The 12,179-nt window shown below is 53.4% G+C and overlaps 1 protein-coding gene across 1 annotated transcript; it reads right to left on the reverse strand.

Annotated features, from left to right (window-relative positions):
* Nucleotides 1-8,642: 8,642 nt before the first annotated feature.
* Nucleotides 8,643-11,103, reverse strand: C2cd4d (C2 calcium dependent domain containing 4D). Its single transcript, XM_005357025.2, has 2 exons — nt 10,982-11,103; nt 8,643-10,567 (listed from the first exon to the last, which is right to left on the reverse strand). Exon 2 carries the CDS (start codon nt 10,167-10,169, stop codon nt 9,144-9,146), a length of 1,026 nt encoding a protein of 341 aa, XP_005357082.1. The 5' UTR covers nt 10,170-10,567; nt 10,982-11,103; the 3' UTR covers nt 8,643-9,143.
* Between the last annotated feature and the right edge of the window lie 1,076 nt (nt 11,104-12,179).

Below are 12,179 nucleotides of genomic sequence, written 5' to 3' on the forward strand. Positions count from 1 at the left end.
TCCCTCCTGTGCTCCACAGGTGCCTCACACTCTGCAGAGATAAAATTCCCGAACAGGTTGGGAGGAAAGTGTGGGGCAGCCAGGCTGGAGCAGCTGGAAATCGTACCTCACCCCCCTCCCCTCCGCACCTGCCCTGCCCTCTGCCCCCCCCCCCCCAACAGACAGGGTACTTCACTGGAGCCCGCTGCCCCGAGTCAGTACTGCTCAGGGTCCTGTGACAGGGAGGGGCCTGCTCATACCCGGGAGCCAGCCTCATTCCCATCTTTCCTCTGAATCTAGCCTCCCTAACACAGCTCCTCCCTCCTGACCCCACTCCAACCTGGCTCTTCCTTCTCGCCTTCGCTGTCTTCCCAAGTCTCCTCCTGCCAGAACCTGAACCCTTCTTCCTGTTTCCTTTGATATGAAGATTTGTCCTCTCCCACCTGTCTGCTCTCCTCTGCCAACGCGACTCTCTTCCCCAATTCTTTCCCAGTCTCTTCCCATCCCTCCTCTGCTCTGAGCCTCCTGGTGGTCCCTTCCACCTGCCTGCAGGACTTCGGGGTCTCTTACCCCGAGATGTTCGGTGGTGTCTCTGTGGGGCCCTGTCCATGGGGTAGCTCCCTTGGTGCCGTCCTTGCTGCCCTGGCTGCCCAGGAGGGCAGGGAGCAGGGCCCAGGGGAGGGAGGAGGGAAGAGGGAGGGAGCACCTGGCCCGTCAGCAGGCAGGGGAAAGGAGTGGCTGGCAGAGTGTCCTGGCACTAGGAGGGGACTCAGGGAGAGAGCAGTGCACCAGGGTCTGGCATCTTGAGGAGAAATGGCTAGGTGAAAGGGAATTAGCATTTATTGATTTCCTGCTGTGTGGTGAGTCTTTTGCCAGGCCTTGTAGGTAAATCGGGATTGTGGTTTTCACAAATGCGTATGATAGCCTCTGCAGGAAAGTGTGATTATTCAGAATCATGAATCCATTGTTGCTCAGAATAGAGAAGACTTGCCAGGGACTTCACAAGGGCAATTCGTGATTGAGCTGAGATTTGAACCCAGGTCTTCGTGACTTTTGACCAGACTAGAACAGATAACAGAACAGCAAGAAGGGAAAGAGTGAAGAGAATGGGCAGCATGTGTGTGTCTGTGGGGGTGGATGTGTGTGTGTGTGTGTGTGTGTGTGTGTGGTGGGGGTGGGGTGGATGTGCGTGTGATGTGTATGTGTGTGTGTGGGGGTGGAAGTGTGTGTGATGATGTGTGTATGTGTGTGATGTGTGTATGTGTGTGTGTGGTGGGGGTGGGGTGGATGTGTGTGTGTGTGATGTGTGTATGTGTGTGTGTGGTGGGGGTGGGGTGGATGTGTGTGTGTGTGATGTGTGTATGTGTGTGTGTGGTGGGGGTGGGGTGGATGTGTGTGTGTGTGATGTGTGTATGTGTGTGTGTGGTGGGGGTGGGGTGGATGTGTGTGTGATGAAGTGTGTATGTGTGTGTGGGGGGTGGGGGATGGACTGTAAATCTCCACTCTAGGTCAGGTGTACTTTTCTCCGTGTTGGATTCCTGGAGCACGAGCCTACTTTGTCTCTAACCCCATGCTGCCCTCCTCTGGATTTCCCTGGCTTGTCATACTCCTGGAGGGGTAGAGGGTGGGGGAGTGGGTGTGGGAGGAGGAGCAAAGTGGAGAGCCCCGGGAAGAGAGAGGAGGGAATAGCAGCCAGCTGACAAACTGGGAGGAGGGGAACCCCTCACCCCCACCCCCTTCCGGACTAGGACTGCTCCTGTACTGGAGTCTGAGGAGGGCCTAAGTCGAGGCTTCTGTGGATATTGGATGCCACAGTTCGGCGTGGCCTCCACCCAGGGTTTGATTAGCTGGGCCTGACTTTTCTGCTTACCCAACAGCCACTGGCGAGGGGCCAGGCTGCGATCAGGAGGCTCCCAGCCCCTCCTCCCGCTCTCTCCAGCTGGTAAACAGCAGGGCAGGAGTCAGCCATGCCAGGGCCTCGTGACTGGCCCGCTCCCTCCACCTGGTGCACGTGGCACCTGGCATGGAAAGGGCAGGCAGCCGCCCCTCTCTCCCAGCAGCCTGTTCTCCATTCCTGCCTGTCCGGGAGCGTCTGCTACCGTCAGCACCTAGGTCTCTGCGGAGCTGGAGCTGGGTGTCCTAAGCCTCGGGAGCAAAGATTAGGATACAAAGCTTTTCTGACTCCTAGAGAGATGGATAAAGGCTTGGGGAATGAAATGACTTTTGAGGGCCTTTGAGGCATTGCCTATTTCCACGAATGTGTACATGTTCACGTGGGTGTGCACATACGTGGGCTTGTGTACATGTGTGAGTGTGCACGCCTGTGGAGGCAAGAGGCTGACATCTGGGCATCTCGTGTCTTCCTCAGTTACTCTCTACATTTGTTTTTTCTTTTTGAGACAGGGTCTCTCATGGAGCCTGGAGCTCACCATTTTGGCTAGACTGGCTGGCTGATGAGCCCTTCGGAGCTGTCTGCACCACCCTATTGTTGAGTGCCTACCTATCACTGTACACCTGTTTTGTTATGTGGGTTCTGGGGGATTGAATTTAGGTTTCATGCTCTTGTGGCAATACTTCACTGACTAGATCATCGCCCCAAACTCCACGGCCTTTGATAAACATGGGCCCATGGATACTTCTCTGCTCAGAACATCAAGTCAGTCTGGAGAACTTAGGTAAGAGGCAAAGATCTGGTGGTGGGACCCCACCTAGGACCCCCACCTAGGGCCCCCACCTAGGACCAGAGCCAGAAAGAGGCAGCAGGAAAGGCTGGGTGTTCAGGGGATGGGGACCTTGCTTGCCCACCCCTGCCCCAGAATTCTCCCCTCCTGCCCTTCTCTGCGCTCTCACAGGGTCTCCCTTCCCTGTCTACTCCTCGGTTTCCCGCTCCTTACCCCTCCCATCTCCCCTGCTTTTTGTTCTTGTTTCTTATTTTTAGTTAATTTTAATTTTTTTATGTGTATGAGTATTTTGCCTGCATGATTGTCTGGTACACTCCAGGGGACAGAAGATGTCAGATGCCTTGGAACCAGTGTCGTAGTTGGTTGTGATGTGGGTGCTGGGAATCGAACCTGGGTCCTTCTAGAAGAGCAGCCAATGCTCTTAACTGCTGAGCGATCTCTCCAGCTGCTGTAAAATGGTGCAAGAGAGACCTTGATGGGCCGATGGGCAATGGGGCCATGTGGTGGGAGAGAGCCAAAGGCCTCACTGCAGGCGGGAGACAAATATGCCATGCAGGCAGAGCTTAATGAGAATTTATTGAGAGAAGGGTAAAGGAGAGGGAAGAGGGAAAGAGAAATACAGGGACAAAGAGGAAGAAGAGGCAAGGACCAGACTACCTCTTCAGAAGAGTAGCGAGAAAGAGCGGGAACTTAAAGGGACCTTTGTACCTGTGTAGTGACAGCAGCTATAGGACCCTGGGCTGGCTAGGGTACTGCCTGGGTTCATCAGCCCCTTTACTTTCTTTTAAGTGGGCTCTTCTAGGCTAGCCTCCAACTCACTACCCTGTCTTGGCATCGTGTGTGCTGGGGTTGCTGGCCTGCATCACTGGCCACACCCTTTTCTCTTTTGATTCCTCTTGGGGATTCTGGGTCAAGGCCTTCCAAAAGACCCCTCCCTCAAGTCAGAGGCACAGGGTGGAGGGTCCTAGGAATGCTTGCAGATGGCACACAGCATGGTAGTGGCAGACTGCCAGAATGGGTGCTTCTACAATGTTACCACTTCCTGCTCCTGTGTGGGGGCTCAGGAAGCCACTGTGGGTTGGGAAGATGGGTCCTGGCTCTAGGTCTGGAGAGCCATATGCTTCCTTGGCATTCATTGCTTTGTTGTTGTTGAGACAGGGTCTCCCTCTGTAGTTCGAGATGGCCTTGAACATTCATGAAGAGACGTTCCCTCAGTCCTATGAGTGCTGGGATTACAGGCATGAGCCACCACGCCCAGTTTTTGGTCACTACCTCCAGTGTGTGTGTGTGTGTGTGTGTGTGTGTGTGTGTGTGTGTGTAATGCTTACGTTCCTTCTCCTACCGAGACTGACACCATGACCAGATAATTCTCCGTGCTGCTCACAACCACTAGGAGATGGAGACCACAGGGGCAACTGCCCCAACAGCTTCAACCATTTGTTCCTCCCACAGCAGCCATAGGGGAGTGAATGTACTGTTACCGGTGTGACCTTTGGCCTGGCCTTACTCAGCTGGTGAAGAGAGCAGAGTAGGTTCTGGGATTAGCCTCTTTGAGACCTGTCTGTGCCCCTCCCCCCTTTCTGTAGGAATCCATGTTTTCTAAGCGGGGCAGTGGTTATTTCCTCCTCAAATACATTCTTATGCAAGGAGGCTGATAGAGATCAGAGAATCCTCCTACCCTCACGTGCCCAGTGCCCTTATCAGGCCCAGGAATCTTAAGCAGGGGGCAAACAACCTGGGGGTGGTGGTGGCCTGGAAATGGGGAGCAGCCACCAACTCTTCTTTCCCTTCCTCCCCACCCCTTAAACCACAGAAACCACTTAAAGCTCAGCACAGGCCTGTCCTTCCAGGGAGGACCTGAGGCAGTAGGTAGAGAGGAAACCTGTGGGGTTTGGGCGGCCTGATGCCATTCTCAGCCTGGCTTGGCCCAGAGAGGGCCATCTCTCTCTGGAGCCTGATGCCGGGCTTTAGGAACCACCTTTCTTTGAGTCTTAGGGGCTTCATGCCTGGGGAGACTTCCACCCCCCAGAACGACTTGGAGAGAGGATGGTGTCTTGGCCATAAGAAAACCAACCAAACAAACAACCCCCCCAAAACCCAAAACCAAAACAAACAAACAAAAAAAGACAATGCAAAATCTTTGGAACATCTGTGGTTTCTGCCTCTCAGTCCCTCACCTTCCCAAAGTACCAGTGGAGGAGGAGTGGGAAGGGTTGACCCTAGTCTGAGCCTGGAGCTCTATATGGTGACCCTACTTTGAGCTCTCATTTCCCATTTAACACTGAGTTGGGCTTGGAGACAGGGAGGGTTGAAAATCAGAAACCGGGGCTGGAGATGGAGCCCTAGATTTAACCCCAGCACCTCATAACCTGTCAGGGTAGTGCTCACCTGTATTCCCAATTCTTGGGAGATGAGGCAGGAAGATCAGGAATTCACTGTCATCCTAGGTTGCTAGGGAACTTTAGGCTAACCTGGGTTACGTTGGAGCTTGCCTAAAAACAATTACAAAGAACAAAATTGGGATCTCTGATTTTGGGGACAATGTGGTCTACTGGATAACAGCCACAAACCCTGAATTCTGTTCACAGCCTTCAGCCAAAGGGTGGAAGGGTGGGTACCATGGGTACTGACTGGCCTGTGTTGATGAAGGACTCCAGGGCCTGAGCTGCTTGAATACTGGGTAGGTTCTTAGGGTTCATTTGTCCCCAGGGTATACATCTGTGGTTGGGACTGGATGTTCCTATCATGAGCCATGAAGAAATGCGCTAGAACTTCTTCTGGGGGACTTTGTACCTCATAGACTCCCCAAACCCTTGGGCTGGGCTGTGGCAGGGGATGTTTGTTTAGTTGCTGTCAGGTATCTTCCTTACTGCCAAAGGCAAGTTTATTTAACCTCACTGATCTCCTTTCTGCCTTTGTGACCCAGGAATAATAATGCCTCCCTTACCCAGTGGTGAGGAGATAAGACCAATGGGTAAAGTACAGGACCTGGTACAAAGTACTGCAGCTAAAAAGGGAGAGTTTCAGTCCCTCGCCGTCTCTTCCACTCCTGGAATCGTGCCTCTCTTTCTCTTACTTGACTTCTCTCCGTGTCCCACCACCAACTCATTCTTTACTCTTGTCCATTTATAACTCATGTGGTTCCTGTGTTTGTTTTGATCATGGCTGTCTCCAGTGCGTGGCACCCCCTAGACCCTCCCTAGCATTGTCGGAGGGTGAATGAGAGTGTTCTGACCTCTACACAGCTTTCCAGAGATTTTCAAATCTGGCTGCTCACTAAGGGTTGTTAGGAGAGGTGCAGTTCAGCCCAGCAGAGACAGAACGAGGTATGGGGGTGGACTTCCTAGAGTTCATAGGTGTGCGTCCAAAGGGCCAGGATGAAAACCGGTTGAAGAACTATCATCTGGTGGAAAAGCCACCTTTCGGCCTTTCAATACACAGTTTAAAAATTATATCTACTTACACGCATGTGAGTTGACTCGTTCCTTCTACCACGTGGGTCCCTAGGATTAAACTCAGGCTTGGTCACAAGTACTGTGAGTCATGCCAACTAGTTTTATTCTTTATTATCTGACTAAGGCCCAAGGTCACATTGAATCACAACCAAACGCTCACTTTATGGCAGTTGCCAGGAGGAACAAATGTTTAAAGCTGTTGAACAATTCCTCCTATGGGGGTTCAGGCTGCTGTCAGCAGGGAGAATTGTTTGGTCAATGCCACCACCTGGTGGACACCACGAGCAAGGGATTGGTGGTGGGAACCTAATCAGTGGAGGGAGAAGGAGCTGGGGACTGAGGGAGGAAGGGTGCGCTCCGTGTGTGTGTATGTGCAGCTGCTGCTGAGACTTTTGTTGGTAACAGCAGGTTTAGCCTCTGTATGGGAGTGGGGGGTGAGGGGGTTGGGGGGCACAACTGGCACCGTGGAATGTGAGAAAAGGCCCTGGGGCGGGGGTGGGGGGAGGAAGAAGCTGAATGGTTGTAGGGTCTGTTATCTATCTTCCTTCCCACCCCACCCCCATTCTCTCTTCCAAGTCTGGCTTGAGCCAGGAGGAACCAGTTCCCGGTGGAGAGGGAGGGAAGAAGGTCACTGCTGACGTCAAAGGGCTTCAGGTGGAGGTAAACGCGGCCTGACCCACTTTTATTCCACTGTCGTTCACCCTCCTCTTCTCCTGGCTGGAGCAGCCCTTTCTGGCATCCCTGATCACACTCCCTGATAGCACCCTCGTTCCTAGATAGATCCCAGTCCCCACTACCCCAAGTACTGCTGGGTACCCAGGTGCTACTCTGTAGGTCCCTCCTCTCCACACAGGGTTCCTCTGTAGCCCGACTGTCCTGTCTCTGTGCTGGGATTAAAGGGGTTTGCCACTATGTCCAGCTGGTTTACTCTGGCTCTTCGCTCCTTCCCTTCTTCCAGCTCCTGCACCACAGGTGTACCTGTGTGGATGGGATGGGGCCAGAGGAAGGCAGGCAGTGCAGGTGTACAGTGTGGATGGGACAGGCCAGAGGAAGGCAGCCAGGTTTAAGGGGCACTGTGTGTTAGTCTGTGCTCCCCTGACTCACTCTTAGGGGTCACAGATTTCATTTGTTATTTAGGACACACATTGGTCTAAGGGGTAGAAGGACCAGCTTCCTTTGTGCAGACCCAAGGAACCTTTATCAGGGGAGGGGGACTTTGCACTCTGGTTCTGTTCCTCGAGCTCTCGCTGCTGTGACTCTGTGACTCAGGGGCTCTCGGAGGGTGCAGGATTTTGTTGAACCTCTAGGAACCTGCCACAGTTAGTTTCAATTGTCAACTTGACAGTTTAGAATCTCCTGGGAAGAGAACTGTCTCCTTCATGCTGGCCTGTGGGTGTCTCCTTCATGCTGGCCTGTGGGTAGGTCAGTAGGGGATTATCTTGATTACAATTAATTAATGTGGACAACCTACCCATGTTGTGAAATAAGATATTTGTTTAATATGTAAAGATGTGTTACATTTGTTTAAGCTGCATTTGTTTAACTATGTAAAGATGTGTTTCTGTTTTGTCTTTCCTGCTTAAGGTATCTGATGGGTCTAAAAAAAGCTGAACAGTCAGCCGGCCTCGGGAGGCAGAGGCAGGCAGATCTCTGTGAGTTTGAGGCCAGCCTGGTCTACAAGAGCTAGTTTCAGAACAGATTCCAAAGCTACAGAGAAACAAACAAACAAAACCAAAACCGCTGAATAGCCAATAGCTAGGCAGAGGAGGAATGGGAGTAGGGAAGCCAGCCAGAAATGGAGGAAACAGAAAAACTGGACGGATAGTGTATATGAGCTCAGTGAGCCTCGGGATAGCACACAGATGAATAGAAATGGGATAATTTAAGTTAAAAAAAAAAAAAAAACAAGCTGGAAACAAGCCTGGGCCAGGGCCAAGCATTCGTGGGTCTCCATGTCTTTATCTGGGAGCTGGTTGGCATCCCCAAAAGCCTATATATACACACACATATATATTCATATATAAATGTATGTGAATGTGTGTGTGTACTCTTTTCTTGTGCGTCCAACTGTGTAGCCCTAGCTGGCTTGAAATTTGCTTTGTAGATGAGGCTGGCTTCAAACTTACAGAGATCCAACTGCCCCTGCCTTCCAAGTGCTGCGATTAAAGGCGTGAACCATCATTCTCTGCTTTATTTATTTATTTATTTATTTATTTATTTATTTATTTATTTATTTATTTATTTATTTATTTATTTATTTATTTATTTATTTATTTTGGTTTTTCGAGACAGGGTTTCTCTGTGGTTTTGGAGCCTGTCCTGGAACTAACTTCTGTAGACCAGGCTGGTCTCGAACTCACAGAGATCCGCCTGCCTCTGCCTCCCGAGTGCTGGGATTAAAGGCGTGCGCCACCACCGCCCGGCTTCTCTGCTTTATTTTTATATGTATATGTATGTGTGTTTATTCATGTGTGTGTGCATGTCTGGCCTTGAGAGGCCAGAAGAGGGCGTTGGAACCAGTGTCACAGACAGTGCTCTTAACCACGCAACCTCTCCAGCTCGCTCTCTTTCTGTTCCTGACTGTGGATGTGGCTAGCTGCTTCAAGTCCTGGCCTTGATTTCTCCACAGTGATGGTTTATCACCTGGAATTGTAAATCCAGCAATGGAAATAAAACTAAGGCAGGGCCACAGGGCCTACTCCGTCTAGCCCTCTTGAAGTAGCATGTCTCGGGGATAGATCCCAGGTCCTGCGTGTTTAGCAAGCACTTCCAGGGTTTCTGACGGCTGTGTATTGTGGATCTCTTGAACCACTGTTTAAGGTCTGTTCCTGCTCAGACGAATGGACTGGGCCGAAAGGAAGGAAAAGATTTGGCTGCAAAGCCTAGAGTTTTTGGTGCCCACTGGGGAGCATGCAGCTAGAGACCAACTGGTGCTTTATTACAAAAATAAATCCACGTTGGGCAGATGGCAGCAAGAATAAGGGCTGCAGACACAGCGGAGACCTCCCGAGGAAGCTGTGGTGTCCGTCTACAGGCTGAGATGCCCAGGTGCCAGGGAGGACCCTGGGCCTAGACCCCCAGCCAGGGGGGGCAGCAGGGCGATGAGGGGAGTCTCACACTCCCCCAGCAGCACGTCCCTGCGCAACCCCGCACCCCTATCCAACACCTTGGCCCTCAGACTGCGGGAGGCCAGATCTGGCGGGCCCAGCCCTTCGAAGAAGAAGTCTTCATTGAAGATGGGGTTGGAGCTGCCCTGGACCACGCGGCTCCTCTGAGCTCGCGGCCTAACACGTGGCTGCAGCCGCAACACCACGCAGCAGCCGCCGCCGCCGCTCCCGGGCCGGGCCCGCGGCTGAGGCAGCCCTTCGGCGCTCACCAGGCGCAGCCGCAGTCGCCCGGGCCCTGCCTGGTACTCGGTGGACAGGCGCAGCTGCCCGCCGCGGGGCCCCAGGCGCAGGACGCTGTCCTTGGTCGGCCGCAGCTGGCAGCAGAGAAAGTCCAGGTGGAAGAGCGGCGGCGCGCGGCGCGGTGCGAACGGACTGGTGTCGGCCGAGCTCGCCTCGTCGGGGGACAGGGAGTGCGGCCTAGGCGCGCACGGGGAGCCGCAGGGAGACGAGTCGGGCGACGAGGCCGTGTCGCTGTCCGGGGCCCGGCAGAGGCGGAGGTCCGGGGCCGAGCCGTGCAGCCGCGACTGCGCCGGGGCCAGGCCTGCAGCCAGGCCGCGCGGCACGTGGAACAGGGACTCGCGGCGGCGCGTGTGCGGGCTCTCGGGCAGGAAGGCCCAGCCCTCGCGGCCCGCCAGGTGCGGCAGCGAGCAGACGACCGGGAGGTTCCGGCCGCTCGGGTTGCGGTCCACCCTGGCCTCGCCGCCGCCGGGCTCCCGGAGCCGAGGCGGAATGAAGAACGGCGGGATGCGGTCGGGGGTGAGGACGTTGGGGTTGCAGCGCGAGGGCGAGCCAGCGGCCTGGCGCTTGGGGACCAGGCTGGAGTGCGCCTGCCTTGACCCGGTCTCTGAGGTCCTCACCCTATAGCCGGCTTTCTCCAAGAGCCACATGCAGTGGGTGGGGATAATGAAGCACCAAGGCGGAGAAGGCCCCAGTCTAGCCTCCCGGTTGGGAGCCCTGGACAGAGGACACGCTGAGAGAAGAGAAGGGGGTTGCGATGGTCAGTGATGCTGCTGAGAGCCAACACTTGGAGGTCGGTCTGCCACCGTGGCTTTGTCCCCAAACTCATGGACCACAAGGGGGTATTTAGCAGGCAAAAGAAAGGGTGAAGTCTAGAAACTGGAGAAATCAGTAAGATTTTCAGATGGAAGGTCTGGAGATGGTTCAGTGGTTAGGAGCACTTGCTGCTCTTGCAGAGAGGATCTGGCTTTGGTTCCCAGCACCCACATGGTGATTCGCAGTCATCCATAGCTGCAGTATCAAGGGATCCAATATCCTCTTCTGACCTCTGCAGGCATCAAGCACACACATAGTGCGCTTATGTACATACAGGCAAAACACTCATACACACACACAAAAAAATACATCTTCACAAATTTTTAAAATGATTTTCAGATGGAGGCCTTGTATACTCTACCCACTAAGGGGTTATGGGGCATTAACACCCATATCGCCCAAAGATTTGTAGTCACAGTCACGGACCCAGATATCCATCCTACTCATGTGTACTCTAGCTCCATAAGGTCACCGCGGCCCTCGAAAGGCTGAATCCCTAGTCCTACACCCACGATCTGGTCATGGCTCCTCAAGGCTCCTTCCCTCCTCTGGATTAACCTATTCTTGAGCTCGAGCCCCATCTGACTTTTGTCTTCTCCCCCAAACCACCCTTCACCTACTCAAGTTGCTTCTGAAAGAGACTCACTTCTGTTCCTAGCAGCTGGGAGCAAGTCTGGTTGCTGATCCGTAGACACGCAGGGCCAGGGCTAGTCCAGGGAGAGTCACATCTTTCGGTGAATCACGGAACCCCTCTCCCTTCCTGTTTACTCCCAGCTTCTCAGTTCTGCTGCATCCCGAGGCTGTAAGGCGGAGCTGGGCAGTTGAGTGGTCCCTCCCACTGTCCACTCTTTCTCCTTAGGAACCTCAGAGCACAAAGGCACCATTGATTCTCCGCCACCCCCAGTGCGTGCCAAGGAAGACTTCTTTGCGGCGGGCTCAGTGCACCCCTGCTATGAAAGCATTTCATAGCTTTCATACTGAAGCTATGAAAGCACCAGTAGTTTGCCAGGGACTCTGAGTCCATGTCCGGCTCGGTCGTGTGCCCCGAGTGTGGACCTTACCTGTGGGCAGCGGCTGGATACCAGCTTCTGGCTTCCGGCCCCACTGTGCAGAGCCTTAGGGGATCGACTTTCTTTCTAGCTTGCTCCCGCCCAAGTCTTTCCGGGAGGAGCTGGCAGGGGCCTGTGCTGCCTACTTGCGTCTGTCTTCTTTTCCTGGATAAACATAGGTCTTCTGGTCTTCAACCGGACTTTCTTAACTCCTTCCTCTAGTCAGAGCCAGCTTTCCAGCCGCAGACCTGGCCTGCTAGACCTGAGCCTGTGCTGCCAGACACTGCCATCAGTGGCCAGTGGCTATCTGTTGTCCCAGCCCTCTCAGGCAAAGCCCTTAGCCATCTTCACACACAGCTTGTCCTCTGTAAAACCCCCTTTACTGGGATCCTGTCGTGGCCCCTAACTATGGGCTCTGAAGCCAGCCAGTAACTCCTTAGCATTGTGGCTTCAGTGACCAGTTCTCCGATTTATATCCATACATCCCCAGCAGAAATCCTGCTAGACTCAGGATTTCTGGATGTAAAGACACGGAGGACAGCTGGTTCCAACAGTGAGGACCAGCAGTCTTATGTCCTCCATCTTTGGCAGACTGGGAAGATGAGATTATCAGTTGTACAGGCACACCTCCCACCTCGTTCCCTCAAAGACAGAAGCTCACTTCTTCCTTAGCTGGGCTAGTTCCCTCTTTACTTTCCCATACCGACAACTTTCTTCTTCTTCTTCTTCTTCTTCTTCTTCTTCTTCTTCTTCTTCTTCTTCTTCTTCTTCTTCTTCTTCTTCTTCTTCTTCTTC

This window comes from Microtus ochrogaster, chromosome 21, assembly GCF_000317375.1.
Source record: "Microtus ochrogaster isolate Prairie Vole_2 chromosome 21, MicOch1.0, whole genome shotgun sequence".
Lineage (NCBI taxonomy): Eukaryota > Metazoa > Chordata > Mammalia > Rodentia > Cricetidae > Microtus > Microtus ochrogaster.

Bases quoted from the DNA above. Each gene is read 5' to 3' on its own strand.
- C2cd4d (XM_005357025.2), bottom strand. From the start codon at position 10,169: ATGTGGCTCTTGGAGAAAGCCGGCTATAGGGTGAGGACCTCAGAGACC.